At 38.0% G+C, this 27,880-nt stretch overlaps 1 protein-coding gene and 1 long non-coding RNA gene across 2 annotated transcripts in view; one reads left to right on the plus strand and one right to left on the minus strand.

Annotated features, from left to right (window-relative positions):
• The window catches only part of plxnb2a.1 (plexin b2a, tandem duplicate 1), a 245,321-nt gene that overhangs the window by 4,325 nt on the left and 213,116 nt on the right, over positions 1 to 27,880 (minus strand). Inside the window, exons 24-42 of the mRNA XM_030149192.1 lie at positions 24,673 to 24,882; positions 24,495 to 24,578; positions 21,232 to 21,327; positions 18,729 to 18,865; positions 18,532 to 18,632; positions 16,113 to 16,342; positions 13,903 to 14,084; positions 13,731 to 13,797; positions 13,162 to 13,308; positions 12,031 to 12,108; positions 11,582 to 11,660; positions 10,613 to 10,713; positions 8,975 to 9,056; positions 8,697 to 8,848; positions 6,252 to 6,412; positions 4,269 to 4,416; positions 1,726 to 1,790; positions 1,385 to 1,460; positions 959 to 1,033 (exon numbers count right to left, since the gene is read on the minus strand). Coding sequence (XP_030005052.1) covers positions 959 to 1,033; positions 1,385 to 1,460; positions 1,726 to 1,790; positions 4,269 to 4,416; positions 6,252 to 6,412; positions 8,697 to 8,848; positions 8,975 to 9,056; positions 10,613 to 10,713; positions 11,582 to 11,660; positions 12,031 to 12,108; positions 13,162 to 13,308; positions 13,731 to 13,797; positions 13,903 to 14,084; positions 16,113 to 16,342; positions 18,532 to 18,632; positions 18,729 to 18,865; positions 21,232 to 21,327; positions 24,495 to 24,578; positions 24,673 to 24,882 — 2,271 coding nt within the window. The remainder of the gene's footprint in view (positions 1 to 958; positions 1,034 to 1,384; positions 1,461 to 1,725; positions 1,791 to 4,268; positions 4,417 to 6,251; positions 6,413 to 8,696; positions 8,849 to 8,974; positions 9,057 to 10,612; positions 10,714 to 11,581; positions 11,661 to 12,030; positions 12,109 to 13,161; positions 13,309 to 13,730; positions 13,798 to 13,902; positions 14,085 to 16,112; positions 16,343 to 18,531; positions 18,633 to 18,728; positions 18,866 to 21,231; positions 21,328 to 24,494; positions 24,579 to 24,672; positions 24,883 to 27,880) is intronic.
• LOC115429599 (uncharacterized) lies at positions 176 to 18,036 on the plus strand. Its single transcript, XR_003936810.1, has 3 exons — positions 176 to 188; positions 3,548 to 3,550; positions 17,968 to 18,036. It is a non-coding gene; the product is annotated as an uncharacterized LOC115429599 (long non-coding RNA).

Raw genomic sequence — 27,880 nt, forward strand, 5'->3', positions numbered from 1 at the left:
CTTTGCTGCCATCTTGTGGTCATCAGTATGGTTATATGCAGGTGAAACAAACCAGCATAAATGACCAGTGTCACAGACCAAGTCATTAATGTGACACTCAAAGTTGTCATTTTACAATAATTTACTGATTAAAGACTAGAATTTAGCACAAATCGTACAAAGCCCAATACTCATTTTTCAATAGATTTGTGCTTACGTTAACTTTCAAGAGTCTTTCTAATAAGCTATGGTAAATATAATTGTTTTATTGTCTTCTTTTCAATGGTTTTACTGTACTATATAAAGCACCTAAAATGCTTCTGTATGAAATATGCATTACAAATAAAACAACTGCCTCATAAGTAGTCAGCAACTACCTCATACATCAACAAAAATATGTTACATTTGTAAAAGTTAATAAGAGATGGAAAACTGTTTTGGCACCCCTTTCTATTAAGGCACATATATTCCTAATTAACTAGTTGCCTATTTGCATACTACCAGCATACCATCAGTGAATCATTCTGTACAACCACATTACAGAACTATTAACCGAGAGTTTTACTTCAATAACCTCATAATTACTGATTATTGACTATAATGAAGGTGCTTTACATCATGATCCTCTGTTATTACCATCTTATAAGACCCATACTGAGCAAAACATATGTAGAATATGATCATACAGAACAAGCCATTAATAAATACTTTATAATGAGAAATGTTAACTAATGTCTATTAACATGTAAGCTAAGAATAAACTAGCAAATAATGATGAATGTGGACCATCTTTGTAAATGCTGTAGATGTAGTCATTATGTTGACCCACCAAACCACCAAAAAAGTTATCTGTTCAGCAGTTTTTTTGTTGTGTCTGAAGGGATTGGATCGATAACACGAAGCAGAAATTTGTCTTCTTGTTGCACAGATGTAAACGTTACTTGTTTGCTATGAGTGAATGAATGAAGTAGTTTCTCACCACATCGTAGTACTTGCTGGCATACTGGTAGAGCTGATGTAAGGCCACCTGGGTATTCAGCTTGTCTGTGTGTTGCTGCAAGAAAGAAGTAGTTTATGTGCAAACTCAGTTCAACACGAACATATTATTGTATCTGCACATTATTATTAAAGTTTCAGTATTCCAATTATGAAATGTTCCTTTCATCAATTCTCATCATTTCAAGCAAGAGGAACAGAAACATATAAAATTTACATCTTTAAGTTGGAAAATTGTGGTAATTCTTCACGCATTCAAAAGTAGTGGGTGTAAATTAAAACACTTTTTTTTCTATTTTGTGACATTTAACAGGGTTATCTTCAATAGATGCTCAAAGCATCATTGGTTAAGATTAAAACTTAAATGATATGTGACATGAGACTTGTCCATACACACAGTGGTTCATACCCTGGACACTTCAGCGAGGTGTGTGTTCATGTCCTGGTCACTGACTGGAACCATCTGTCGGATGCCTTTGTAATAACTGAGGAAACACACACAAAGTCATACAATAATAATAATAATAATAATAATAATAATAATAATAATGATAATAATCTGAAATTTGAGTTTCATTATGTTAAGACTTTCATATATGTTGCACATTTCTCACATAATTAACCTTCAGAAAACAAAAATTTTAACTCATTATGTCCTGTTTTACTGAATTTGCTTTGAATAATTTAAGTGAAAATCTGACTGATGAATCTGTATGTACTTCTACTCTATATTTAGTGTCACAAACTCACTCGTCCACCATCTTCTTGTACGTAGAAATCTCTTTTGCATAGAGCAGCTTGTTGCTTGGAGACTCCTACAGTCCGGAAAAAGAAACAGGATAAAGGTCTTTGTACTTTAAAAAAAAAAATTTCTGTCTATTACTAAAAAGCATAACTTTGTTTTATGTGGATAGAAGATGTTTTACAGAGACAATCCTCTCTCTGCTCCTCTGCAGTTAATTATCATGAGTCTGTGATGTTTAAACAGTCCAGCTTTATTCTGTGATTAAGTGTTGTAATTAACTTCTGCTGCAGCCAGTTTCCATCAGCGTGCCTCTTCATCTGCTATTGTGACTTTTGTGTGTCCTAGAAACACACAGGTAGGGCTGTATTCAAACATGATCTACTCCCATAGTGTGTCACTAAAAAGGCTCCCAAACCAACCAATTATAGTGGCAGTTGATGTTTTTGGCAACAGTGAGACATAAATGAGTGATTTTTGAGGACTGGAGGGAGCACAGAGATGTTTAATTTGCACAGATTCTGTTGAATAAACCGACTGTCAGTCACATATTCTGCCGTATGATGGCAATGGTGTGCAAATTTCTAATTTTCTGTCCAAAAGTGGAGAAAAGAGAGGATTTTTTTGCATCTCCCAGTGGCTCAAGTATGTTTTCACACATTTGCTTCTGGAAAGGTAAACTAGTTTGCATTAGTTTGGTGACAGTTCAATTAAAAGTCTGCAGTTTGCTACAAACTGCATCAGTCCAAAAATCACCACAGCCCAGATTAATCAAGCGCACAACAATTCCACTGACAAAAGCTATGTAAGATAACAGCACAAGACAATTCAGTACATATGGTTTCTACTGGCAAAGTTAGGTAAGTTTTACTGTGGTAGACCTCAGGCTAAATACACTTTGAGCTTTGGCAAGAACATTTCCAATTCATTGAAATGTTAATGTGGGGCCAGTGCTAACCTTGGAACCAGATGCATCTGCCTGAGTGAGAGCAAATGTTCATTTGTCTGGCAGATCAATCTGGCCCTGGTCCCATTCAGAGTGATTTCCACTCAAAAGATCAGGTAGAACCACTCTCCATCCCTTTATCATCTGACCTGCCTCATCTGATACAGGTTTGGACAGATATGGTTTGATACAATGACAGGCTGCCACCAGTGACTGCTGTCTGTCCACCACTGGCTCCTGTGTGTGTCCATTACTGTTGTTCTATTTGGCTGCAGGTTTATAAACGGCTTAGAAATTAAAAATGAACTGAGAGGGCTGAGCTTAATTCTCATTTATGAATTCATCTAGACAAACTATCCACCGTGCACCTCCTAAGGGCAGCTGTGGCTCAGTTGGTAGAGCGGGTCATCCAGTGAAGGGTCAGTGGTTCACATCCTGTCCACATGTCAAAGTGTCCTTGGGCAAGACACTGAACCCTAAATTGCTCCTAGTAGGGCCTGGCAGTGCCCTGCATGGTGGCAGCCGCCCACTGGCACGAGTGTGTGTGTGAATGGGTGAATGTGAGGCTTTGTAAAGCGCTTTGGGCACCATGAAGTTGTGGAAGAGTGCTATACAAGCACCAACCATTTACTTCATACATGACTTCTAAATGTTATTTGATGCACTATGACAGAACTTAAGCTAAATGTTTAGAAAAAGTTTTGTTTGATTAGTGTAATGTCAGTCTATATCATAACACTGGAGGGTCTCAGAGCATCTCTGTGTGTGTCTGTCTGTGGGTGTGTATATATATCTGCACAGTTCTGAGAAATTGAGACATTTTTATCTGGACAATTTGGTCCAACAGTTGAAGAATAGTCCCAGCGCCACATTAAATATCTCAGCAAGTTGATAGGACCAATATTTTGGGAGATATTAGTCATTTTGGAATACAATAGCCTTACAATCATGTTGCTCGGTTATCGGGAAGTACAGAACCACACTGCATGATGGGAAATTAAGTTAAAAACAGGAACAACACAGCTGGAGGAGGTGTCTGGGGTGAGGGAAGTCTGGGCATCCCTGCTTAGACTGTTGCCCCCACGACCCGGCCCTGGACAAGCAGTGGATAATGGATGGATGGATGGACAACGCATTTACTAGCTTCAGTCCCTAAATATTGGTATTAATATGACCTGTGGTTCCCTACAGGTCAACGCGCTAGTATCATATAATCATATAAAGACTACAAATGTTAACTGCATATGAGGGGCACTCGAATCATCAAACTAACTCATTTACTGTTTATTCTGTAACTGAAAGTCACACCTGTCAGTTACTGTTACTGACAGTGTAGATGTAAAAACCTTCTATTAGTTCAAAGATGTAAGTAAAAGAACAATATTTTAATAAATGACCAAAAGAAACCCTGGAAAATCATGATTGTCTTCATGTTTTTAACAGAAATCAACAGAAGCATCATCTAGTGGCCACCAGGGGCACTTCAAGACATCTTCACACCAATTTCATTGAAGTAATTAGTAATCACTCTCCTAAACACCAAGAATAAACATTTTTCTGAGGAGCTGAGTAGCTTGGAGGATCCCTAATACATAATCATCTTACTCTGCTGAGTTTGTGCTCCGTCTTGGTGCAGGCGTCCATAAAAGTCTGAGCGATGACGTGCAGCGAGGCGTCCACCACCTCCGTAACATGGACATCAACGATGAAGTGTGGATTCCTCAGGATGTTCACCCAAAACCTCAGCGGTAAGCTAAGGACACAGAGACCAACCACAGTGATTTTAGTCACTTTCCAATTCAGAAAGTTTAGGTCAAAGTTAGTAAAAAAACATATGGCTTTTTTTCCTTTTCAGCACATGACATTTAAGTCAGGACTCACTTGATGGAGAAGAAACTTTAAATAAAACTAATAAAAAATATGTCCTTGGGGCTTTGAATTTTCTTAATTCCAGACCTTTTCAGACTTTTTAAGGACTTGCTGACACACCGTTTCCCTTCCCTTCGCTCTTGCCTGCATCCTTTCATCTCCTCACGCTGTCTCTTCCTCCCTGCTGCCTCCACAGACCATAACCCTCGTCAATAATTCACCACAGCTGATGAATATTTCATTGTCCGGCTTGTTTGTGTGTGTATGTGTGTGTATGTGATTGACAGGCTGAGCTCAAGGCCAGTTTGAAAGCAGAGAAGTTTTTAGGGGGAAAAAAAGTAGAAAAAAATAACAATGCAAGCGATCCCTTTCTGTCTCCATTTCCTCTCCTTCTTCTTCTTTGTCATCATTTATCCATCCTGATAACAGCCTGTCAATTAAATCAGCCTTTCAATGTGCTCGACCGCATGGTTTAGCAGCAAGGAGAACGAAATTACACCCTAGTTTAGCTGATGAGGTAAAACACACACACAGCTGGAGAAGCAGCTTAATTATTTCTCTTAGCAGGTTTTCTTTGCAGGTCGTATCTCTAGCTGAGATTCAGAGAAGCTTTGAAGAAAAGCTGGCAGACGTTGAATCAGTTAAGAGTCACATATCAAGTCTGAGTCGTTTACTGACAGTATGATCTATGCAACGCTGTAAGGAGGATGTTTTACATCTAGACCCTGTAACTTCAACCTCAGTGTTTTAGCCAAAGCATGTTTTAACCACCTAGAGATGCTTTCATGTTTGTAATTCAATTATACAAGATACATGAAAACATTTTACATCTTATGTTGTCATTTGTGCCAAAACATGTGATCTGTCATACTGCCATTCTGCAGTGTCAGTGTGGTTTTTTTTTTTATGTTTCAGTATTTTATGTTTCTCATGTTTGTAAAATGAACTCAGACAGTAAGTGACTCAAAGACATCTACTCGGTCTTTGAGTCTTTGATGGATGTGTTTCATCCACGTTAAAGCCAAGCTGAAATTCATTGTCATTCAAGGCCACCACATGAGGAGTCCATCGCAGAATAAAGCTGAACATCTCCAAGCTCAGTGTGTGAAATATGATAGAAATATAATTTTACAAACAACAAAATTACAAAAACTTAAAGAGGGATAACACAAATATGTCATCTGAGCATTTTATGTGTAAATGAGAGTTGGTAAATGTGTCCTGGGTTTGAATCATCATTTCCCTAAGGATTGTGGTTCAGTTGGTTGAGCGGGTCGTCCTTTGACCAAAGGGTTGGCGGTTTGGATCCTGGCATGTCGAAGTGTCCTTGGGCAAGACACTGAACCCTAAATTGCTCCCAGTAGGGCCAGGTATGCTGCTTGTATGACAGCAGCTGCCTACTGGTGTATGAATGGGTGAATGTGAGGAATTGTAAAGCGCTTTGGGCACCATTAAGGTGTAGAAAATGTGCTATATAAGTTCAGTCCATTTACTATTGTTGTGTGTGACTATATTGTCTTACTTTGATAGTCCAACAGTAAAGCAGCCAAAGAAATGGAGCCAAATAGGCAATGTTTACATCAGATATTTAATATAAACATTTTTGTCATGTTTGTTTCTATTGATGGCTAAAACAAATATAAATCTAAGTGACAACGTGGCTGAGGTGTGTATCACAACATGAATGTGTATGACTTTGTCTGTGTCTGTTTCGTCTACCTGTTGGTCTTCCAGATGTGTAGTGTCTCCTCATCAACGTTGTCATGTCTCAACGCCTGTTCGTCCAGGAAGTCAAAGAAGTATTTCACAGCCGGAGGAACAACGGAGCTTGAACACAACACACTACGGAAGAAATCATCCACAAACTGCTGCAGCGTGCCCTGTAACACACATACACACATACAGTATTTTAGAAGTGGTGGTTTATTTACCCCATACTATTTGGTATAGGAGAATGTTTAGACGTTTGGTATGTCTTTCAATGTAATTATTCATTCTCATACATCCAGGACAACTTGAGTTTTACTGATGGGTAAAAGCTGACAGACCATGCAGACTACCACTGGAGATATCACGTTATCGACAATGAGGTGTCCAGCTTTATTCTGAAGTTCGGTCTTTGTAAAGTGAATGTGTAAAAAAATTATTCATATCCAAGAGAAAAGTCTACATAATTTACACTCTGAAACATCTCAAGGAGAAACAGCAATAAGTATCACTGAGTTTAGAGTTATTTTATCATAAACCTTTTCTGTTTTAATCTGTATGTGTGCATCTGACACCATCAATCCCATGCATTAGATGTAGAAGGAAGATCCTCTAAAAATATGGCCTTTTTGCAACACGCCATGCTTCTGTCAACCAATCAGCTGTGTGTCAGCAGGTGTTTGGCTCCAAAAACCACCATCTAGATCTCAATTGTTATGCTATTGTTGTCATGTCTCTGCAACATCAGAAAAAGTTGAGATCCATCTGGACACCAATCTAACCAGCGTACATTGTGCAGTGACCACATTTGTGCAGGTCTGTCTCATTCTTTCACTCAATAATTCAGTGCTTGACTATAACTCAGAAACATGGCCAAACATGCATTTCTCAAAAGCCCCTACTTTTATAGTTGCTTTATGACTTAAACCAATCTCTCCTATAACAAGAGGTGGGTAATCCCAGCTCCAGAGAGTAATGCTGCATTCCAGAGGGCTGGGAGATGGGAAATTTCTGACGTCGAACTCGGTAAAATGTACTGAAATGCCTGCCCAAGCCGGAGGTCCTTGTTGCAAAGTGGGGCCAGATCGAAGTACCCTGACCTCATCGCAAACTACAACGTGATGTCAACATAACAATAGCAGCACACAGTGCGCAAGTTCACAATGGAAAAAAAATTTCCCAATGTATGATTAGCTCATCTGTTGTTTTGCTTCTTCCATCTCGTTTGCGTATATGAGAACACTGTACTGTTGACAGTCAAAATGCTTCTTCAGTAACAAAGCAAACAGGAGCTTAGATCTACGATCTCCATATTTACCTCCGCTGAGGAGGTTATGTTTTTGCCAGCGTTGGTTTGTCTGTCTGTTTGTCTGTCTGTCTGACTGTGTGCAAGATATCTCAAAAAGTTATGGATGGATTTGGATGAAAATTTCAGGAAATGTTGATCCTGGCACAAGGAACAAATGATTAAATTTTGGTGGTGATCGGGGGTGGGGGCATAGGGGCCCACTGATCTGCCTTGGCAGAAGTCTGCGCTCTCCGAGTGCTTTTCAAGTTGTTGTTTATGTTCAACATGGATCACCTAGAATACTTTGAGGTGGGATGTAGTTAACTCCAAGTGAGGTATATTCTACCTCCCAGCACTCTGGAATGCAGCATAAAAGTCCTGCCTTGTATTGGTTCTACCTGTTCACTTAACACAGGTGATTCCACTAAGTATCCCATCTACCTGGATGAGGAGTTGTGCTCATCAAAATGGGCTGGTTCAGTGAATGGTTGGAACAAATACATGGCAGGACTTTTACTCTTTGGCGCTGGGATTACCCACCTCTCCCTATAACTTATATATTTTCCAAGTTTCCTCTTTGCATATTTAAGGTAAACTGTGGTCTTCAATAACTACTACATGCTGACATTACCACTGAATTTACTGGTGCAGATTACAACTATAACCCAGGACTCACATTCAATGTTTTGGTGAATTGACTGAATCAGATTTGTCTTACTGACCATATTGTGTAGTAGCCCTGCCAGTGAACAGCTGCCTTTGGTTCAAAATGTTATGGGAACCCACATGTACTGTCAATTTCAGAACAAGTCTTTCTGTCTTTCACCATCTTTCATGAAAATCAGTGCAGTAGGTTTGGTGTCATCTTTCAGACTGACAAATGCAAGTGATCACATAACCTTGGCTCAGGTAACAAAACAATGTGCTTGAAGTCCCTTAAAATGACTTCAATATCAGGTTACTATCAGACATACACGTCCTCTGACATGTCAGCTATAAAAACACAGCACAAAAAAGGAACATCTTGTGTTTATTGAGCATGTGACCTTTTCTTTACCACCTCAACAATAAAAACTTCTATCATCTGTGCAGTAAAGAGGATTGCTAGATTTAGTGCAAAGCCAAAATGACCACCTGTTCCTTATTAGTTTAACACCTTGGTGACACACCTTGACAGACAGCAGCCTGGTCAGGTAGATCTCGGTGATGGCTTTGGTCATCGCCTTGTCCTTCATGCTGCCTCTCTTTGACTTCACTTCATCAATTTCATCCGCTGGTCTCACTAGGTGGAATGTATTGTCGTCTTCTAGCAGAGCATTTTCTGTGGAGATGACAAACAGCAAGAAAGATTTAATCTGATGTGAAATAAAACAATCTAGTTGTTTAAAAGCTTTCCTTCTATAATGCTATTTCAGTTTTTCTATACAGTATTTGTGTGTGTACATACTCTCTTCATAGCTGTCTTGGTGTTGATGAAACGACTGTGTGTGTAAAACTCTGGACAGAACTAGCGTGGCATTATCTCGAACCTAGAAGAGAAAAAACCCAAAAAAACATTCAAATCATTTACAGACACAACTGGGGACAAATTGGTTGATCTCCTTTAAATGTCAGAGAGGTGACCGGAGGAGGGTTTCAGTTTCTGTTAGTTTTCCTCCAGCACGGGGACGAGTCTCATGTGGCTCGACATTTCTCTGCACTTCAGAAGAAAAGGTCTGAGCTCAAAACGCAGAGGGAGAATGATTAAAAACATTCAGAGCGCAGCAGGAACTCCAGTCCATCCTTCCTCTGTCCTCTACTGACCGAGATCACGTATACAAAATAATATCACAATGAAACAACTGCTGCAACTAACAAATACCTTCAGTACGAATTAATCTGATGACTATTTGGATGAATAATTAGGTCAGTACTTATTCTATCAAATCTGAAACCTAGAAAAATTTTCAGCTTTCTCATGAAGCTCAGCTCTCATGGAGAAGCTGCAACAGAAAACTATTAAAATATATTAGGAAATCAATACTTTCAAAATTTCAAGCCAAAAAACAATAAAGCCCTATTCAGATGGGATTAGTTTTACGTAGGTTCGTGGGGTAAAGCAATAATTGCCAGAGATTTTAGTCCTGTCTGAATGTGCTATGTCAGGAATCATTACTGTACAATGTAAGTAAAGATTACCGTGACTTTTACCTTCTGTAAAAGGGTCCGGGAAAATGACCTTAGGTAATGCTAATCCTCTGTGAATAGACCAGTAGTTAATATGTGTGTAGATATTCCGTCATATCCTGTTTACAAATGTTTTTTCGCGGATTTTCAAGCATGAAGGATCTTGAAACACTCCGTTTTCCGGTAGGTAGTCAGACAAGTGCATGTGAAAATTCATGTCACCTCAAGTCTTAGGTTTTGTTTCTGTTGTGGCAACGCAAAGCATTTGTTGCACTTGTAGTCATCTAATAAAGGTACTGTTCACGTACCACAAATGTGTAAACAAGTAAATTTAATGACAAACTATAACATAAATATGGGAACAACTGGATTTAACTGATCGGGTTTGGAGACAAACATTGAAGTGCCTGTCGGGTACGGGTCAGGTTCAAACAGAAATTGCGCCCCGATCTAGGCTCTATTTTGGAAACTCAAGCCTAATTGGAAAGTAACATCATACACACATGACGACAGGTGGGGATGGCAGTGCCTAAATAGATTTACCCCTCCCACTTGTGGTAGTTTTACTGATATTTCTTATCCCGTGTGAATTGGCCATTAACATTATCGGTATCCTGTGGTAAAGTGGTATTACTCCACGTGCCCATGTAAAACTAATCCAGTCTGAATTGTGCTAATGTTACATTTTTACATGGTGTACATATACACGCACACACATACATATGATGGTTTTAAATAAATCATATCATTCTCTCATCCTACAATGTTATCACATTCCTCTGGATTTTTATTTTGTTTAATAGTCATGTGACCAGAGAAATGACTCCACTGCTGCATAGAAAGCCTTAATAAGGTTTAGCAGCTTTTCTGAAGTGAGATCATGGCTATTAAAGAAGGATTTGCAGCAGCCTGAACTCACATTGTAATGAGCCAGAGTGTTGAGTCTCTTCCAGCGTCCTTCCTTCTGGGAGGTTAGGTCGAGGTCGGACAGGATCTGCCCTGTTGATCCAGGACGCCACTCTGTGGACGGACCAGGACAGGATGATTTTTACTAACGTTAATGGACACAAAGTTTACCCGGCCGAGACAGACAGGAATGATGGATGACAACAGAGAGGCCCTCTAGTGCTACGACTACAAAAAAGCCACAGTAGAATTAAGATAATTCAATTAGACATTTCAATGAACAAAGCGGCATCAGTGTTTCCAGAACACAGAAACAGTCTGTACTTGATTTTGTTGTTTGATGTTAACTAAACATCCAACTGCGAATATAATTACTTAAATTAATGACTCAAAAGGGAAACTAAGCAATTAAATATAACAATATCATTATGTTATCTTCACTCTGAAGAAGCTGAAGCTAAGTTATTTACAGAATTTTCATAATAACTCATGTATTATTTTCCATATCTTCATTTTTTTGACTACTCATTGCAACTTCACCGTTGGTAGTGGCTTGCACAGTTCCCCTAAAGTCCTGTAGGGGGCAATATTCTGTGATCCTATACATTGTTTAATAAGCGGCAGTGAGAAAAAATTGTAAGATAGATTTGTAATGACTTCATAGCAAAAAGAGTATACATGGACATATTAATATACATGACAAATACATTTTCATCAGTTTTTGAATCATATTTATTACTCTCTAAACACCAAAGCAGATACTTTTAACTCTTGTGTCTGTCACCAACATAACAAATGCATTGGTTTTTATGATGGCTGTTCACTGTGTAGATATTTACTCAGACATATTGACTGAATGAATATCTAAAACTGATTAGACTTTGGTGCATCTAGGTAGATGGAAGAAGTGAAACAGTGTGCAATCCATTTTTAGAGATGGCTTTTGCAGATATGTTTCATTTGACTGATGTGTGAGTCATACCCAGGGCAACACTCTCCACCTTCGGCCTCTGTGAGTATGGCAGATTCCTGTAGACTTGATCGATAATCTTCTCCTTCACCTGCAGAATACAGAAATACCTTTACAAATATGTGACAATGCTGAAATTAAAAGTATAATTCAGTGATCAGAAAACAAGAGAAATACAACATTTGAGAACAGCTTTTGAGCTAAAGCATTATTATATAATATTTGTTATTGCTGCCGATATATCTGACTCATTTCACTCAGCTGCTTCTTCAGTGGGTTTACCTTAGCCTGGTGATGATCTTCGTATTTTTTTACAAATTCTTATCCACCGAGATTCAGTCGTTCAGATTTGTCTCAGTATTCTGCCATAGTTCTTCTAAAATGTTATTATATTGTACACCTTCAATTGCCTGCAAGTTTAGGTCTGGCAAAACTCATCATTAGAAAGAAAACAAACCCACCTGAGTGATGGTGTCACAGTTCAGCACCTTCACTGGAGTCACATCTGGTCCCTCCCCATGGACCAGCACCTGCAAAGTCTACATAAACAAACAAACCAGTCAGTCACTATATATGATGGATTTGTTCCATTTTAGTGTCCCAGAAAGCCATTCCAGTGAGTCCGCACCTACAAACCAAACCCTGCAACTGATGCACCTGCATGGATTGTGGATTTATCAACTGATGAAATGGTCTATTGATCATTGGTGGTTTGCATTTTATTCCTTTAAAGAAGTCAGGACTGTGTACAGACACTAGTTGCTGAATTTGAATTGCATACTCTGCCTTTAAATAACCAAAAATATTTTTAATCCACAAATTAAGTAAATCACTAATAGGGAAGCACTGATGGCCAAGTTGTGGGTCAATAAATGCTGATATTTAAAATAACAATTTGACTGAAAGCTAATGCTAGTGATATTTTATTACAGTTTCAAAGTCTTTTTGGCGTTCATCAAAAGATCTGTGAATGAATACAATCACAACAGATACACACCAGCCACTGCCAATGGAGAAACAACATTTTACATGGTGATAACTGAGACCAATATCAGCTGAAACAGACTTTCAACTGACATATCTGTGCATCTTTAGTAACTACTACTACTGCTACTTATAGCTGTAATATTGTAATATTTCAATTTCTTCATCCAGTCTTCACCAAACTCTGCCGAGGGTGATGAAATCCAGATTTGTAAACCTGCATTATTTATGTATGCTACAGAGAGAATGAACATAACAAGGCAATAGGCAGATGTCACAGTGTTTACTGAGCCTGAAGGCTTAATGTACAACTGCTAAGCCTTCAGGCTTTGCTTTGTGTACTTAGTGAAATCAGATCCACCATTGAACTACCGGTTCTTTACTAAGTTGTAAATTTCTCTCCTGATTATACACTGGGTAATGAGCTCTAATAATGCTTAAATGACTTAATATATTGTATAATTAAAGCATACAAAACACTAAATCATACTGAGTGAAAATAATAAAAAAACAGAACATAAAGAACCAAATAAGCAGCTTTGATGAAGAAACAGTGTGTTAATGCTGAGCTGATCGGTGCACAGTGTGGACAGTGACTGTTTACTGACCAGTACAGAGTACTCCACATCATCACCCAACAGCCCAGTATCATTCAGAGTATATTTGGCTTTCTTCATCTTGGCATCCACCGGTCCTTTCTCCACTTGGTGCTTTAAGGCCTTGAACAACTTATATAATGGTTCTCCTGCTGTGTCCTAAAACAAAAAGACAGAACATTAATTAGTCACATTTCACCACTGTCCCCCATCTTTGATATTAAAAAGTTTCAAAAAATTTCAATCTAAACACTGAATAAAAAGGCTTTTTAATCCAATATTATTTACCTTTAATGACTGTATATTATTGTAAAATTAAAAAGTTTAACATGTCAAAATGCTGCTGTCTGAATCAGCTTCATAAAAACAGCCCAAACTGGGCCAAATCTAGCACAAGAACAGCAAAAACTAACAGGTAAACTGGCTGAAGAAGAAACAGAAGTTTTCTTGCAGTCATTAAACCCTTAACTGAGGGTAGACAGGCGCAAGAACAGGAGAGGAAAACGAAAAGAGAAACAGATCGAAGTGAAAAGGAAATCAAAGACAGAAAAAAACAGAACAATTTAAAGAAGCTTCGTTACCCTGAGGAACTGATAGAGACAGATGGACATCCAATTACAAAGCATCCTCTCCACCACCGTCTCTGACCTACATACACACAAAAAAAAAACAGATAAAATGTTACAGACACATTCACTAGTTTTCATTTCCGTCCAAAACTGTACAGTTGTCTTGTTGACTGTCTTCTCTCACCTCCTCAGCATGAGTTTGGGGTTTTTGCTCTGCACGTGTTCGTCCATCAGCTCCAGCAGCAGTGTCCGCATGATGTCGGTGTAATACTCCAGTTTACCGTGCAGTGCCACCGTCAGCAGGGAAGCAAAATAACCCCGAGCCCGTGCATTGAAGTCAGGACGACTCTCCAATGTGCGGATGAACTGGAGGCAGAGAAGAGAATTCAGAAAAATTAGAGACTGTGTAAAAAAAAAAAAATGGCAGCAAAACAGCTCTCGGAAAGTGATGGCAAAGTTTTTTGATGGCCCCTTGGAACTGGCAGCAGCGTACAATTATAACCAACATTCAACGTGTAAGTCCAGCGAAGGCTTCCTGAGGTTGATTTCTGTCTTTTTTTGGTAGATTTCATCAGACTCAGAGTTGTTACATGTTTTGTTGCTTGTCACCCTGGTAACAATCTGTCTCTGTTTCCCTCAGGGGGGTCTGGTCATCAGGTCCCTTTTGGTTTGTTGTACATATTTTTTTTGTTTAATGATAGAACCAGCAATTTTTTGCAACTTTATTTCTTTAGGGTTTAGTTTGGGCTTTTCAGAGGCTGGAGAAAACCACCACATCCTACAGTATACTGCTATGGGGAGGCTTTCCCTTTTTTGTGTTTTTGCCAAACTGTCACCTCATTTGTCACTTTAATTATGAGAGATAGTGAATTGTTTTTTTTTTTTTCTTAGTGAACATTTGCTTGGTTGTAAAATAAAACTTAACTGCAATATTTGGTTGTGAATTTTATGCTACTGGGCCTTAAATTGTTATCTCCTGAATGTCTTTTGAAGGACTTCATTTACCTTATTTCATTGTTTTGACCATTCTTTATATCACTTAAAATAATATTTTACTGTTAGTTCATATCTTCTGAACAAACCAAAATAAGGAGGTCATGAACAGAGATGATCAAACAGGATTTAGTCAGTGCAATGAGCCACTTGATTTTGTTGGCAACACTGATGTCTAGAGAATTAAATGGTATTTCTATCACCATGAATGTTGGACAGTAAAAAGTCCTGACTGCACATTGATCTAGGAAAAGTAAAAATGATAATGCTTCAATTCAAGGTTGATGTGTCTCAGGTCAGACTTTTTAATTTGTATATAAAATATTCTCTTTTCACAGGTTTTGTACCTTGGTATGGGTTTGCATTTCAGCATTTTCATCACTACAATTTATTTTTACAGTGTCTATTCATACCTGTCTGCTAATAGTCATACAGCACTTTTTCTACTTTTTACGACCAAGTATACACACAAAAACATGTTCAATATCATAGATGTACAAATGTAAGACTCTGTTAATTCAATGACATTATCTGTGAATGGATCCAGATGTTGATATGGAAAACTGGGTTTTGATTCTGTGACTTGGGCTTGTGTTATTCAGCTTTCAGTCATAGTTTCTTTTATTCATGCACTTGTTTAGGTTTAGGGTTAAACCATCATGCTTTGGGATAAAACAGGCCCTCCCACAATGTTAATACATGTTAGAAAGCCTTTGCACCCTGAAGGCTTTGCACTCGGGTGCAAATATCATACAATAGGTGCTGGATGTCAGTAGCAATGCTGACGGCAGACATATGGATGCAATTAACACGCGCTTATTTTTAATATTTGAATATTTCCAATAAATGAAGTGATGTGAAAAAGAGAAGACGATCCTCTAAAACCAGTGACATTTGCTGTATTTCTATATAATAGCAGTGCAGATCTGAAATAAACTCCTGCATGTTCCAAAAAGGTGCAAGGTATAAGCTACATTATGCATAGCTGTAAGAAAGACAGTAGAAGGCGTAGAGGATTCTGCAGCTTCTTTTCATCTAAAATGGTGTTTTGTTTTGTTTTTTTCCATGGATGAGACCCAGGAATGATTTGGTCCTCTTTTCAGTGCACACAACCTGTTGGTACAACCTGTATCAGTTTTCACACTTATTCAGAAAAGATGACTCCATCTTCCTTTACGGAAATCAAATTTTCTTCAAAAAACACAAAAAACACTTCAGTGTGTGTAGAAAGTGAGGATGTTTTTCATTTGTGCTATTTCCATGAACTTTTTCTGATGCAATACTTAAGTCTGCAGAAAAATACAACAATGGAAACATGGTGTTCTTGAAGATGAAGTAGAGGAGAGAGGAAACAGGACAAACAAAGAGGAAAAAAATCTCCCAGAAAAACCTCAAACTCACATTAATGAGGAAGGTTTTGCTGTTGAGCAGGTTGGAGAACTGGTTGAGGGCCTGAGACACTGTGGCCCTGCGAGGTTCTGGGATTTGTATTTTTCCTGTGATCATGGTGTCATTGGCTCTGTCTTTGGAGGGCAGGAAGAAGTTACGGTCTGTGTAGGTTTTGTAGTCAAGGAAGGGGATGCGGGCCTCGCTCAGGTCGCTAGTGTGGTCCTCCATCTCAATCATCAGATCTGACAGAAAGGAAAACATAGACTTTAATGATGTATGTAATAAATATTATGTCAGAGTGTTTGCTTAGTGCATAGCTTACACACCTGGAGCATCATAACCCTTATGTGTTTACATTGTGGAGGATTTAACTTCCTCTGAACATCTGACATGTGAAGAGTCTCCTGACCCTGAAGCTCCATAACAGAGCTGTCAGATTCAGCTGAAAAGGCTCCACCGAGCTCGCCAAGAAAACCTGGAGCAGAGTTTTTCTGATGTCTGAGCCAAAGCGCCGGGCAATCTGCTGAATCGTACTGGCACGAGTTCACAATATGGAGATAAACTGTCAAAGTGGTGAAGTCTTCCAATCTGTAAACGTGTGACAAGATGCTGAAGTTTGTGCTGCATCTGCTGCTCAGCTCGGACACTGAAAGCCTTATTTTGGAAGCTCGGAGTTTATCACACCAATTTAATATGTTATTTATCACTAGGAGGAAAATATTAGTTTGATATTTAGCAATTATGTTAAGATAATACAACTATATAGAAAACTCACATGTTAGGTTTGCAATTATTGTAGCTAAAAACTTGAACTTTTCATGTCTCTAGATGATTCATCAGTAATTTCCATCTTAAACTCTCTGCAAATCTATAATAGTTTCAACTCATAATTTTTCCATCCCTATTTTGGGCGTATTTGTTTCTGTATTTGTTTGTCTAGGTGCTGAGGTGGAAACTATAAGTGCTTTAAATCTACTCAACACAAGATAAATCAAGGGGAAAATGATACAAATGACCGTCCAGTCTATGTCAAATGTTGAATAAAAAGAATATTAAAAAAATTTTCATAGTTAGTTGAACCATCAAGGATGGTGTAACTGGTTTTAGTAAGTTTATCTTACAAAAACATATTACTTTAAACCTATATTTGCACACAATAATCTATAAAAACACCTTCTCCTGTGTGTTTGATTATTATATGATCAATATTTGTAATGTAAGATATATTTCAAGATTAAAAAGACGGAAGATTTGAATGAGGCTGTAAAAGTGTGAATGCAATTATCCTTATATTTGTGTTTATTTGGATATTTGGATGAAACACGGGAGGCAAAACGAAACACATTTTATAACATCATAAGTCTAGGAGTCACAACATGATACTTTTTGAGTATTAAATGTGTTTCCAAGCAGTGACGGTTATTACAGTCACAACTGATTATATTTAAACTGATCATAAACTGGTATTTTGTAATGTACATATGTATTTTCTGAATTCAATTTTATTCAAATACTGTGTCTTTTTATGTCATAGTTTATGAAGGCACTGAGCCGTTTTTAGCACCGTGATGTTGCTCCTCTTCTCTTGGATTCTCTTTAAAAAATATTAATTGACATTTATAGCACATCTTGCATGTCTGTGTTATAAGAAGGAAATCATTTACTGCTCTACCTGAGGTTAATCAATTTTTCCCTGTTTAAAGGTTATTTCTGAAGGAATGTTTCCTAATCAGAACAAATGTAAAGCCTTTGAGGTAAATCTGTAATTGTGGTCCACATAATTAAAACTGAACTATTTTGGTTAAAGCTGCAGCTCTTGATTTTAATGTCACTGGGCAAAATGACCTTTAGACATATTATAAGTCAGGTGGTCTGAGAGGAGATGAGACTTCTGTATTCACTCTTTGCCTGTTTTTTCACGCTATAACAAATCTACCCAGTCACACCATCATTTGTCTAATCACAGGTGTTTTCAGAAAGGTGGGAGGGTTGGATATGTGATTGACAGCTGTAATAATCAATCAGAATGTGTCAGATGTGGCCTGTATAGTGTACACGACTCTACTGTTCTATTCTGTATCTCAACATTCAAGCTTAGAAAAGGGGCTTCACTTTTCCCAAACAGCATGAAACAGCATCAGGTTCTATGTTTATATTCAGTCCTCACATTTGGACTAAAGGAGAAAGCTGCAGAATGAAGGTGTATAGTTCAAAATTCTGGTGTTTTTTTTCCCCCTGTAATTTTAATACATCCTTTCATTCCACAGTTAATGAAAAAGTTATGTTCCACACAACCCTCATTGACTTGCACAACACAACAGTTAGCTGACGGGAAGTGTGAGGATGTTACTTTAGGATGTGATGAAACAAATGTGGGAAGAATAAATTTTAAAGTCAGTGGTACTTTTATATGTTTTCTTTGTGCATGTACCTGTGAACTCTTTCTTGCAGCGATCTCTTACACTTTCTTCCAGATTCTCCAACTGGTGTTTTACTTTCTCATACTCCCGCTCTGCCTGCTGACTCTTCCTCCTGTCAGCACCAAACACACCAAAATATACATTTACCATGTTAGGACAACACAAAACACATTTGTATTTTTGTGTGTAATTTGTCTGTTCACTGAACCTGTAGCAGTAGACTGAGACGGCGATGAAGAGCAGCATTGGTACAATAACTGAAGGGATTATTATAGCCAGGGGGATGTCGTCTTTTCTGGCGTAGTAGACTGAACCCACCAACCACTCTCCATGACCAAACTTCACCTGCAGAGACAACATTTCAATACATCTGAATTTCAGACTCAAAGAAAACATCTGATGCTTCTCAGACTATTAAGAACCATGTCCTCCAAAATTTCAGGCCCATTTATTTAGTACTTTTGAATGTGTGGAAGATTCTGAGACAGAAATGACCACTTTGACACTTTCAGTGCCATGGGCCGATTAAATCGGCTTTACGAAAACAACCTGTAAAGTGCCACGGGCCGATCAGATCGGCTTTGGAGAACACGCCACATTTGTGTACAAACAAACCATCCACCCCCATTTCTTTCTCACATTTCGATGACGTTCTTTCTGTGTCCCCCTTTTGAGACCAAGCAGACGGGAATTTGAGGTCACGCGACCGAATAATATTTTTATATCTTTTTAATGTTTCTTATTCTCCGGTGTTTCATCAGAGGGAGCCCTCCATGCCGGGGGGCGGCTGTGGACTCCGGGGGCTGTGGCGCCTTCTCTCACTGGGGTCCGCTCCTTTCTGGTGGGTGGGGGTCCCAGTTGGCCCTCTCCCACTAGTTGGGATGCGGGGCTGTGTTGCTGGTGCCTGGTCGCCGGGGTCGGCGGCTGCCTCCTGGTGCGGATGGCTCCCTGAGACAGCACCTCCTAAATTGATGTTTTACTTTTACTTGTACATTTTTGTTCTGGTCTACCCGTGCTCAGTCAGTCTTCTTAAGTATGTGTGAGCTTGTGGGTTTGCATGTATATGTGTGTGTGTGTGCGGGTGGGAGTGGGTGGGGGGGTGGTACTGATTTTTAAACTGATATGTAAAGCACTTTGTGCTACAGTTTTTAATGTATGAAAAGTGCTATATAAATAAAGATTATTATTATTATTATTATTATTATTATGAATTATGCAAATTACGATCAATAATGAATCGGCTGCGTCCGGTGCGTTTTGGATCTAATCAGCAATCGGTCGGATGTTACCGAGCGGTTTCCTGCAGGATTCTTCAAATATTATAAAAACGACGCGAAATACTGAAAAACGGCCAAATTCTGTGGCACTTTTAAGGCGTATTAGCCCCTTAACTGTCTGGCACTTAAAGAGTTAAACAACACATTTCTACAGTTATTGACTGAAATTACAGTCATTCTTCTATAATACAGGGTGGGGAAGCAAAATTTACAATGAACATTTAGTTGTTTTTTCTCAGCAGGCACTGTGTCAATTGTTTTGAAACAAAACATATATTGATGTCATAATCATACCTAACACTATTATCCATACCTTTTCAGAAACTTTTGCCCATATGAGTAATCAGGAAAGCAAACGTCAAAGAGTGTGTGATTTGCCGAATGCACTCGTCACACCAAAGGAGATTTCAAAAATAGTTGGAGTGTCCATAAAGACTGTTTATAATGTAAAGAAGAGAATGACTATGAGCAAAACTATTACGAGAAAGTCTGGAAGATACTATTAAAGAAGAATGGGAGAAGTTGTCACCCGAATATTTGAGGAACACTTGTGCAAGTTTCAGGAAGCGTGTGAAGGCAGTTATTGAGAAAGAAGGAGGACACAGAATAAAAACATTTTCTATTATGTAAATTTTCTTGTGGCAAATAAATTCTCATGACTTTCAATAAACTAATTGGTCATACACTGTCTTTCAATCCCTGCCTCAAAATATTGTAAATTTTGCTTCCCCACCCTGTATAGTAATAAATTCAGTAAAACGCAACTGAGAAATGATGTCAAGCATTAACCCATGAAGACCCAAATAGTTACTGGTGACCAAAATCTAAAATGTTTAATAACTTCTGATCCACTAATTGTATCAATACATGTAAGTAACTGGTGCAAACCGCAGTTTGTCATCTTTTCGTGGTCATCAGATATGACCCATTTGGACGTTCAGAGGCTCCGTAGTTACCATGGAAACACCGTCATCTTCTACATCATTGATTCACCAGCAAAACCCATGGAGTTGGATCAATGACAGTGGATGGAGACTTGTTTCTACATTCAGTTACTGATATCTTTATTGATATCCCTTTTTTCTTCAGTTGCCTCTGTGTCTGACAACAACCCTCAACTTTAATCTGAGGGTTTATGAACACCTACATGATCAGTAAGTTAAATATTGAAAAATGCATGATTTTCCCTGAAGAACACAAAATACAGTGGATAATATTTGAATAAATTGAGATACATCACTTAAAGGTTAAATAGAGAGACAAATTATTTTGGGAACTGCCACAAAAGTAACACTGGGTCTTCATGGGTTAAAATATATGACACATATTGTGATAAACAGTTTACTTGGACAAAATGCTCATAAAGTCCCAGTAGCATTAATCATCACAAGACTAGGTTGATGGTTATGCATGTTATGGTGTGTGTGTTTTTACCACTAAGTCCAGGAGGTCATTGGTTGTGTCTCTGCGCTGGCGTTTGGATCTGGCTCTGGGCTGAGATGATGGAGCCTCCAGGATCAACTTATCGTCCTGTATGGCATCGACACAAGTACAGGAGACATATAGGAATGCTCTTTGTTAACTATTATGAAATGCTGAGACATTCTGATACGATTAATATAGAGGCTGAATGAAAGAGGCAGGAAAGCTTTACAACCCATCAACCAGATGTGGTGTATTTCTGAAGTTTCAACTTCCCTTACAAAGTGTGCTGTCAGCTGGGAGAAAATAATTTGTTGACATTAACTAATTCTATTACTAAGCAAAGAGTGGTCTCATTTGTCTACATCATCCATCATCGTCATCATCATCGTCATCCATCACTCGCTTGATCACTCAACATTTATACGGGCATTTTCCCAACTATCAATATTGACTGTACTTGGGGCAGATAGTGGATAGTATTAGGCTTCTCAAATGGAAAATAGACTTTGAGAGAAAATAATACATAGTTCAAAGGATAAAAGTGCTTCCTATATAGATTGTTTTTACTCTTAGTTTGATATTCATTCATTTATTGATTAATTTGAAATTGACATTCCGTAATTTATATTTATTATGGTATTTATTACTTTCTATACTATGACTATTTACTCAAGGTTGACCATGTTTTTAGTAAAATGAAAGTGTTCAACTGCATATATGCATTACATATTTTCAATATCTACATTTTTTCAGAGTGGGACAGGATGACACTGGTCAATAAGATGGTTGGCTTTTCCTGGTCCATAGTACTGTCATTGCATCTACCTTTTATTACCTCCGCCAAGGAGGTTATGTTTTTGCCAGGGTTTGTTTGTTTGTCTGTCTGTTTGTTTGTTTGTCTGTCCGTTAGTGTGCAACATAACTCAAAAAGTTATGGACAGATTTGGATGAAATTTTCAGGGTTTGTTGGAAATGGGATAAGGAAGAAATGATTAAATTTAGGTGGTGATCGGGGGTGGGGGGGGCCCACGGGGGGGCCCACTGATCAGCCTTGGTGGAGGTCTGCGCTCTCCGAGTGCTTCTAGTTCATTAATTTTTTCCAACTTATTTTATAGAGGTTTTTTTTCAGTCACAGGTTACATATATAGGCCTACAACATACCTTTGTATGTGAAAAGATATGAAGTTAGTAACCTAAGTGACAGCAATATATAAAAACAAAATAAAACAACCTCAACAAAGAATGAAACAGACAACAAGCAAACAGTACCTCGACATTATAAAATACAATTATACGATCCTATGGAGGTCAATCAGTGTAAACATGGTCCATCTCTGTGTTTAACCCTTTCATGCATGATGTCCATATTTGTGGACACATAGATTAACTCACTTTCCAAAGGGTTATAAAGGCAATATTCTCCAGACCACATGGGAGCAGTCTCTATAGACCCTCAGCAATACAATGAAAAAAGGATCATCTTAGTTTTAGAATTTGGAATGCTCTAATCTCATGAAGTTAACCTCATAAGACCCAGCTATAAAGAGTTTCATAGCTTTGTACAAAACAAACAAACAAAAAAAAAAAAAAAAAAAAAAAAAACCTGTCCATCATAAAGGACATTCTATAAAAAAATAAAAAAATGTATCTGAAAAAAAACTGTTGCATCATGATGTTTCCAATATAGGCAATTATTTAATTTAAAAAAAAGCCAAATCTTGTACTTTCCTGGGTCTCAGGAGGTTAAATATCTTCTTAATAAAACCATTTATTAAAAAAAAAAATCAAAATACATTTCAGCTTTAGCCAAATTTTGGGTAATAAAATGAATCTAAAAATCTAGATGATCTAAATCTAGATGCTTTTTTTCATAATTCATGCATGAAAGGGTTAAGGTGCCTCATTACGCACATAGTCTGAGGCTCCTACATGTACAGGAGTAAATTAGATTTAGCTCATTCCAGTCCATTGGGGGAACGGCCACATATATGAATACAAAAGACGAAACTAATCAATCAGGGATAGTGGGGAAATTTAGATCTCTAACATATGAAAGAAAAGGGATCCACATTGTATACATCTACCTTTTAAAAAACCAACTATCTGTATAAATCTGTAGTTTTTTCAACCAAAATCTAATCTCTCATTCCTTCTGTCCCTCTACTGCTCCAATAGTCAACATTAGCTATTGTAATGGACCTGGCAAAAGGCCATGTTCTGAGTCTGCTTTACATGGACATATAATAGATGTAGAGTGGACTTGCATCATCCTGTGTCTGTGTACGTTACATCCAAAGATAAGCAGTAGGTTAATTGGGTCATCTAGATCGACCATATGTGTGATTAATGGATGGGTGGTAATGAGTGAAATTATACTGGCCTATACTGAACTTAGTATTTTAATTGAGACACACTTAAGGAAGCTACATTCTCAGCTCATCCAGAAAGTTCAATATAGTTACACAGAGATGCAGTACAAATTAAAACTTAGATGAAAAAAGTTGTGTTCTCTACTCAGAGATCTAAAAACATACAATACACACCTAAAAACTCCCAGAGAGTAATGAAATGTTAACAGTATACTACAACACCATGATACTAGGATACTTATTGCACCATGTATAGTTGGGATATAAATGTACTTGACCTTAGCATTAATTTTACTTGATATAATGAACTTGTATACTTTGTCTTTTGTCTCTTTACAAACAAATCCTACTACACCTACAGCAACATTTTGCTCACTAACTTCTTCATTGTTTTGATATGTTTAGGTCCTGACCCCAAATAGCTATAGGAACTACTACTATGACAAATCGATGTAATGTGCAGTTAAAAATGCAGCTTTGGAAGCAAAGTAAAAGACTGTGCTCATTTCATTTCTGCCTCTCTCTAAACACTCAACAGATAATTGTGTGATTGAAGAGATTATCTTCACAGGAAGGTCAGACTACCAACAAGAAAACAAGTAGCACTCTTCAAAAGTTTTTTTTTTCTCCATTACATTTCCGTTGTTAGTGACAACAAAGTAAATGTTCCTGCCAGACTTACATTTAAACAAACACTTTTCAGTTGAACTAATGTAAGCTTCAGACAGGAATAAGTTCACTCTGGTATCCTACATTTAATCAAAGGTACTGTTCCACAAACCTGTGTAAATCTATCATAATGCCAGAGTCTGCAGTTTTTTGAAGACAAAAGATTAAATAAAGAGTTAGAGAAAAGTGATTTTTTTCTGCACTGTGCACTCTCCTCTGTGTGTTAGTTTGTACCTGCAGTATGTTCACATGACAGGAGGCATCTCCAACAAACGCCTGGGCCTCTTTGGCTGTCATCGCTTTAGAAAAACCTCGCCCCTGACAAGAAGCGAGAACAAGTATGCATTAAGAGATGAGGAAGACACAAAATAAAGATGGAATTCAAAGAATAAATTTAGGCCCGTGCCCTCACAGTCACAATGATGATGCTGGTCTCAGTGATGACGTTCTTGGCCAACTTGTTGAAGCTGGGGTCAGGATGGTAGTCGAAACTCTTCAGCTCCTCGTTCACGTTGTCAAGCTGCAGGAACGTTCTGAATAATTGAATGTCGACGGAGCCGTTCACAGCCGGAGAGTCGAACTGGAGGATTGTGTCAGTTTTACTCACAGCCTCCTGGGTGTACTGAAAATAAAAGGAGAAACACTGTGATCACCTGAGAAAACAGAGGACAATTTAAAAATGCTGATTCCACTGAGGCACAAGGTTTTCTTCTTTGTGGTTCAATGTTTCTTTGTACTGAATACGAAAAAAGTCTCTGGATACCAACTTTAAATGAGTGACGTGTGTCACAGCACTTGAATAAAAATCTAAGAGTCCTTCATATCCTCTCACTTATCATCTATTAGACCTTCATTCAGTGTCTGGAGTATATATGTAAAATTGGAGGGTGCACCATTTTCATTGATCAAAATACAGAAAGGCAGATAGGACAGTTTATGTAAAAAAAAAAAAAAAGTACAATATTGCCATCCGATCAATACTCCAACATTTCTAGCCCATGAATTAGCTCTCATCTAAAAAGTTAATTTCCTAGGCTTTTACAGGTAAAATGCAGTAAAGTAAGAGAAGTCATAGGTACACACTCAGGTCTCAGTGCATGTGAATAGAACCGATAAGACAAGTCTTAGTCCTAACATTTCTCTAACAAGTCTGTAAAATGACTTTTTTACATAATGTTTGAGGCTTTTTATTTGTTTTTACTAAACTAGCACCTCTGTCCCTTCTGTTAAGGCAGCTCTGCCCCTTTTGTCCAAATATGGTCACTTCTGTTCCAAAAAGTCAACACAATGTTGTGGAAATGTTCAACTGATAACCCACACACAAAGAGGAGGAGAGAAAGTTAGAGTTAAAATAAATAAATGCATTTATTGAGAAGTCAATCACAGAGAAACTCTGTAAGTGAAGTCTGATTAACCATGAAAATATTAAAGATTATATAGACCACAAATCCAACCCCCCAATGGTGACACCCAAATGACAACCCCATATGTTAATCATACCACTCCATACCAGTCCTTCCGGTTCCGGGGGGTAAGAGGCCATATTGGCCTCTTACCCCTTACCTTGTTTAAATAATATCTAGCATGCAGGCACCATCACATATCCAGACATTTAGGTGTTTGGGTTTTAACTCAAGGTAAGAACTCCGTTCCCGAGTCAGGGGTGTTACAGAGTGGTAAACATCACACATAATGAATAATGATTCAGCATTAAAAGAAGATATACTAACAGTATTAAAGATTATATTAAAAGTATAAAATATAAAGAGTATAAAATATAAAAAGTAAATTTTTCCACCACAACAGCAACAAGGCTACTGGCTTTAAAACATCAGTTCCAAAACCAAATACAGTCTCAGGACTCCACTCAGGACTGTTGCCAGACAGTGACTACTCGCAGTGGTGCAGCTGAAGACCCCTGCTGCCCATTTTCTCCATAAACCACAACTATAAAGGAGACCTCTGTAAAGTTGCTGACAAAAATGTTGGATATTACTCTGTTTTATTGTCAGTTTTTATAATGTTTTAAACCTTATGAATCCCCCAAATACTCAAGATTTCCAAATCTGTGATGTGAAGCTACTCCAAAATTATTAAATATCATCAACCATGCTGCTAATTAGGAAATGTTACATTAAACATCACCAAGTAATTTCAGCTATTTGCTAAATGTGAACACTTTCCTTAATGTAAAATAAGCAGACCAACTAGAAGGCAACACTGAATATTTATATAAATTCATGCTAACATTAACAAATGTACCCAAATTTATCCAAGGATTTGTTAAAAAAAAAAAAAAAAAAAGGTCAAAATTTTTGTAACTACTCTATAGTGTAAAATCTTACCAACTAATACAGTAGAACTATTGGTCCTTTTTTACTCACTGAGCAGAAATTCAGAAAGATTCAACAGGTGAGCAAACTGTTAGTCAAAGCTCATGCTGCTGATATTAAGACCTAGTATCCATAAAGTCATAAAAACATTTCATTACAAAACAACCACCATCCGCACATTAGAGGATTAGAAATGCATGACTGAGACTTTATCGGTTTAAGATTTCTAAAGAGAAATTCCAGTCCAATTTCTATAGTATTTAATAAAGTATTACACTTATACACTACTTCTGCAGTGACTCCTGTTTCAAGCTGCAGTTTCAACCCAAACTTTGTGATTGATCTGATATTTTCAAATGCTGATGATATTTCATCTGTTAGTTATATCTAAGCTGAAGAAAACCTGTATTTGTCAGTAGGGTTCACACACATAGACATGCACCACACACTGAAACCAGCCCTCTGCATTTAACCCATCACTATCCATCACATGCATGCATTACACACTGCATACTAGCAGCAGGGGGCTTGCCATAAAAGGTGCCTGGGAAGCAAATGGGGGATTTAGTGCCTTGCTCAAGGGTACATCAGCCAACAACTCTCCCTTCAGTCACAAGCCAACTCTCCAGCCTTCTAGGCCACGGCATATCTATCTACTGTATATCTATAGTTCTGTCAGTTTTGAAGCCATAATATTATACCTTTTGCACCTGTATTATGATTTATAGATCATTTTCTTGTTTTTATTCATGTGTGTGCCTTCCTTTGCAAACTGTTGCTCCTAGTGCTTTTTTATGTGAATAACAATAGAGTTGATAATAAAATTGCTCTGCACTTGCTAGGACTTTGCCTCAAAGGACATGTTTAGATTCAGCTCAGATTTCTGAAACACAAACACAGAATTATAGTGATCACCTCCACAACAAATGTGTAATCAGTCAAACAATTTCAAATCAAAGGTGGACGGCAGCGACACAACCTGACTTTTAATGAAAGCACAACGACATTGGCTCAGTGTACAACGGTTTGCAGCTTGAACTGGCACTGGTTCTGTGTGAAACACTGAGAAAAGACACTGCTCCTATTTCACTGCTGAACAGCTTTGAGTGACACAGTCTCTTAGGAAAGAATCACTGCAGGGGAGAGGAGGTGAAGTCGTTTTATCGCTGCTTCATCAAAAGCTGCTGTCTGAACCGGGAACAAGGAGGGGGAGGCTCAGTGGGGAGGCGCAGAGTAAGAGCAGAGAAGAAACCTTAAGAAAAGTTACATCTGCGCTGAAAATATGGA

Source organism: Sphaeramia orbicularis, chromosome 12 (genome assembly GCF_902148855.1).
Source record: "Sphaeramia orbicularis chromosome 12, fSphaOr1.1, whole genome shotgun sequence".
Lineage (NCBI taxonomy): Eukaryota > Metazoa > Chordata > Actinopteri > Kurtiformes > Apogonidae > Sphaeramia > Sphaeramia orbicularis.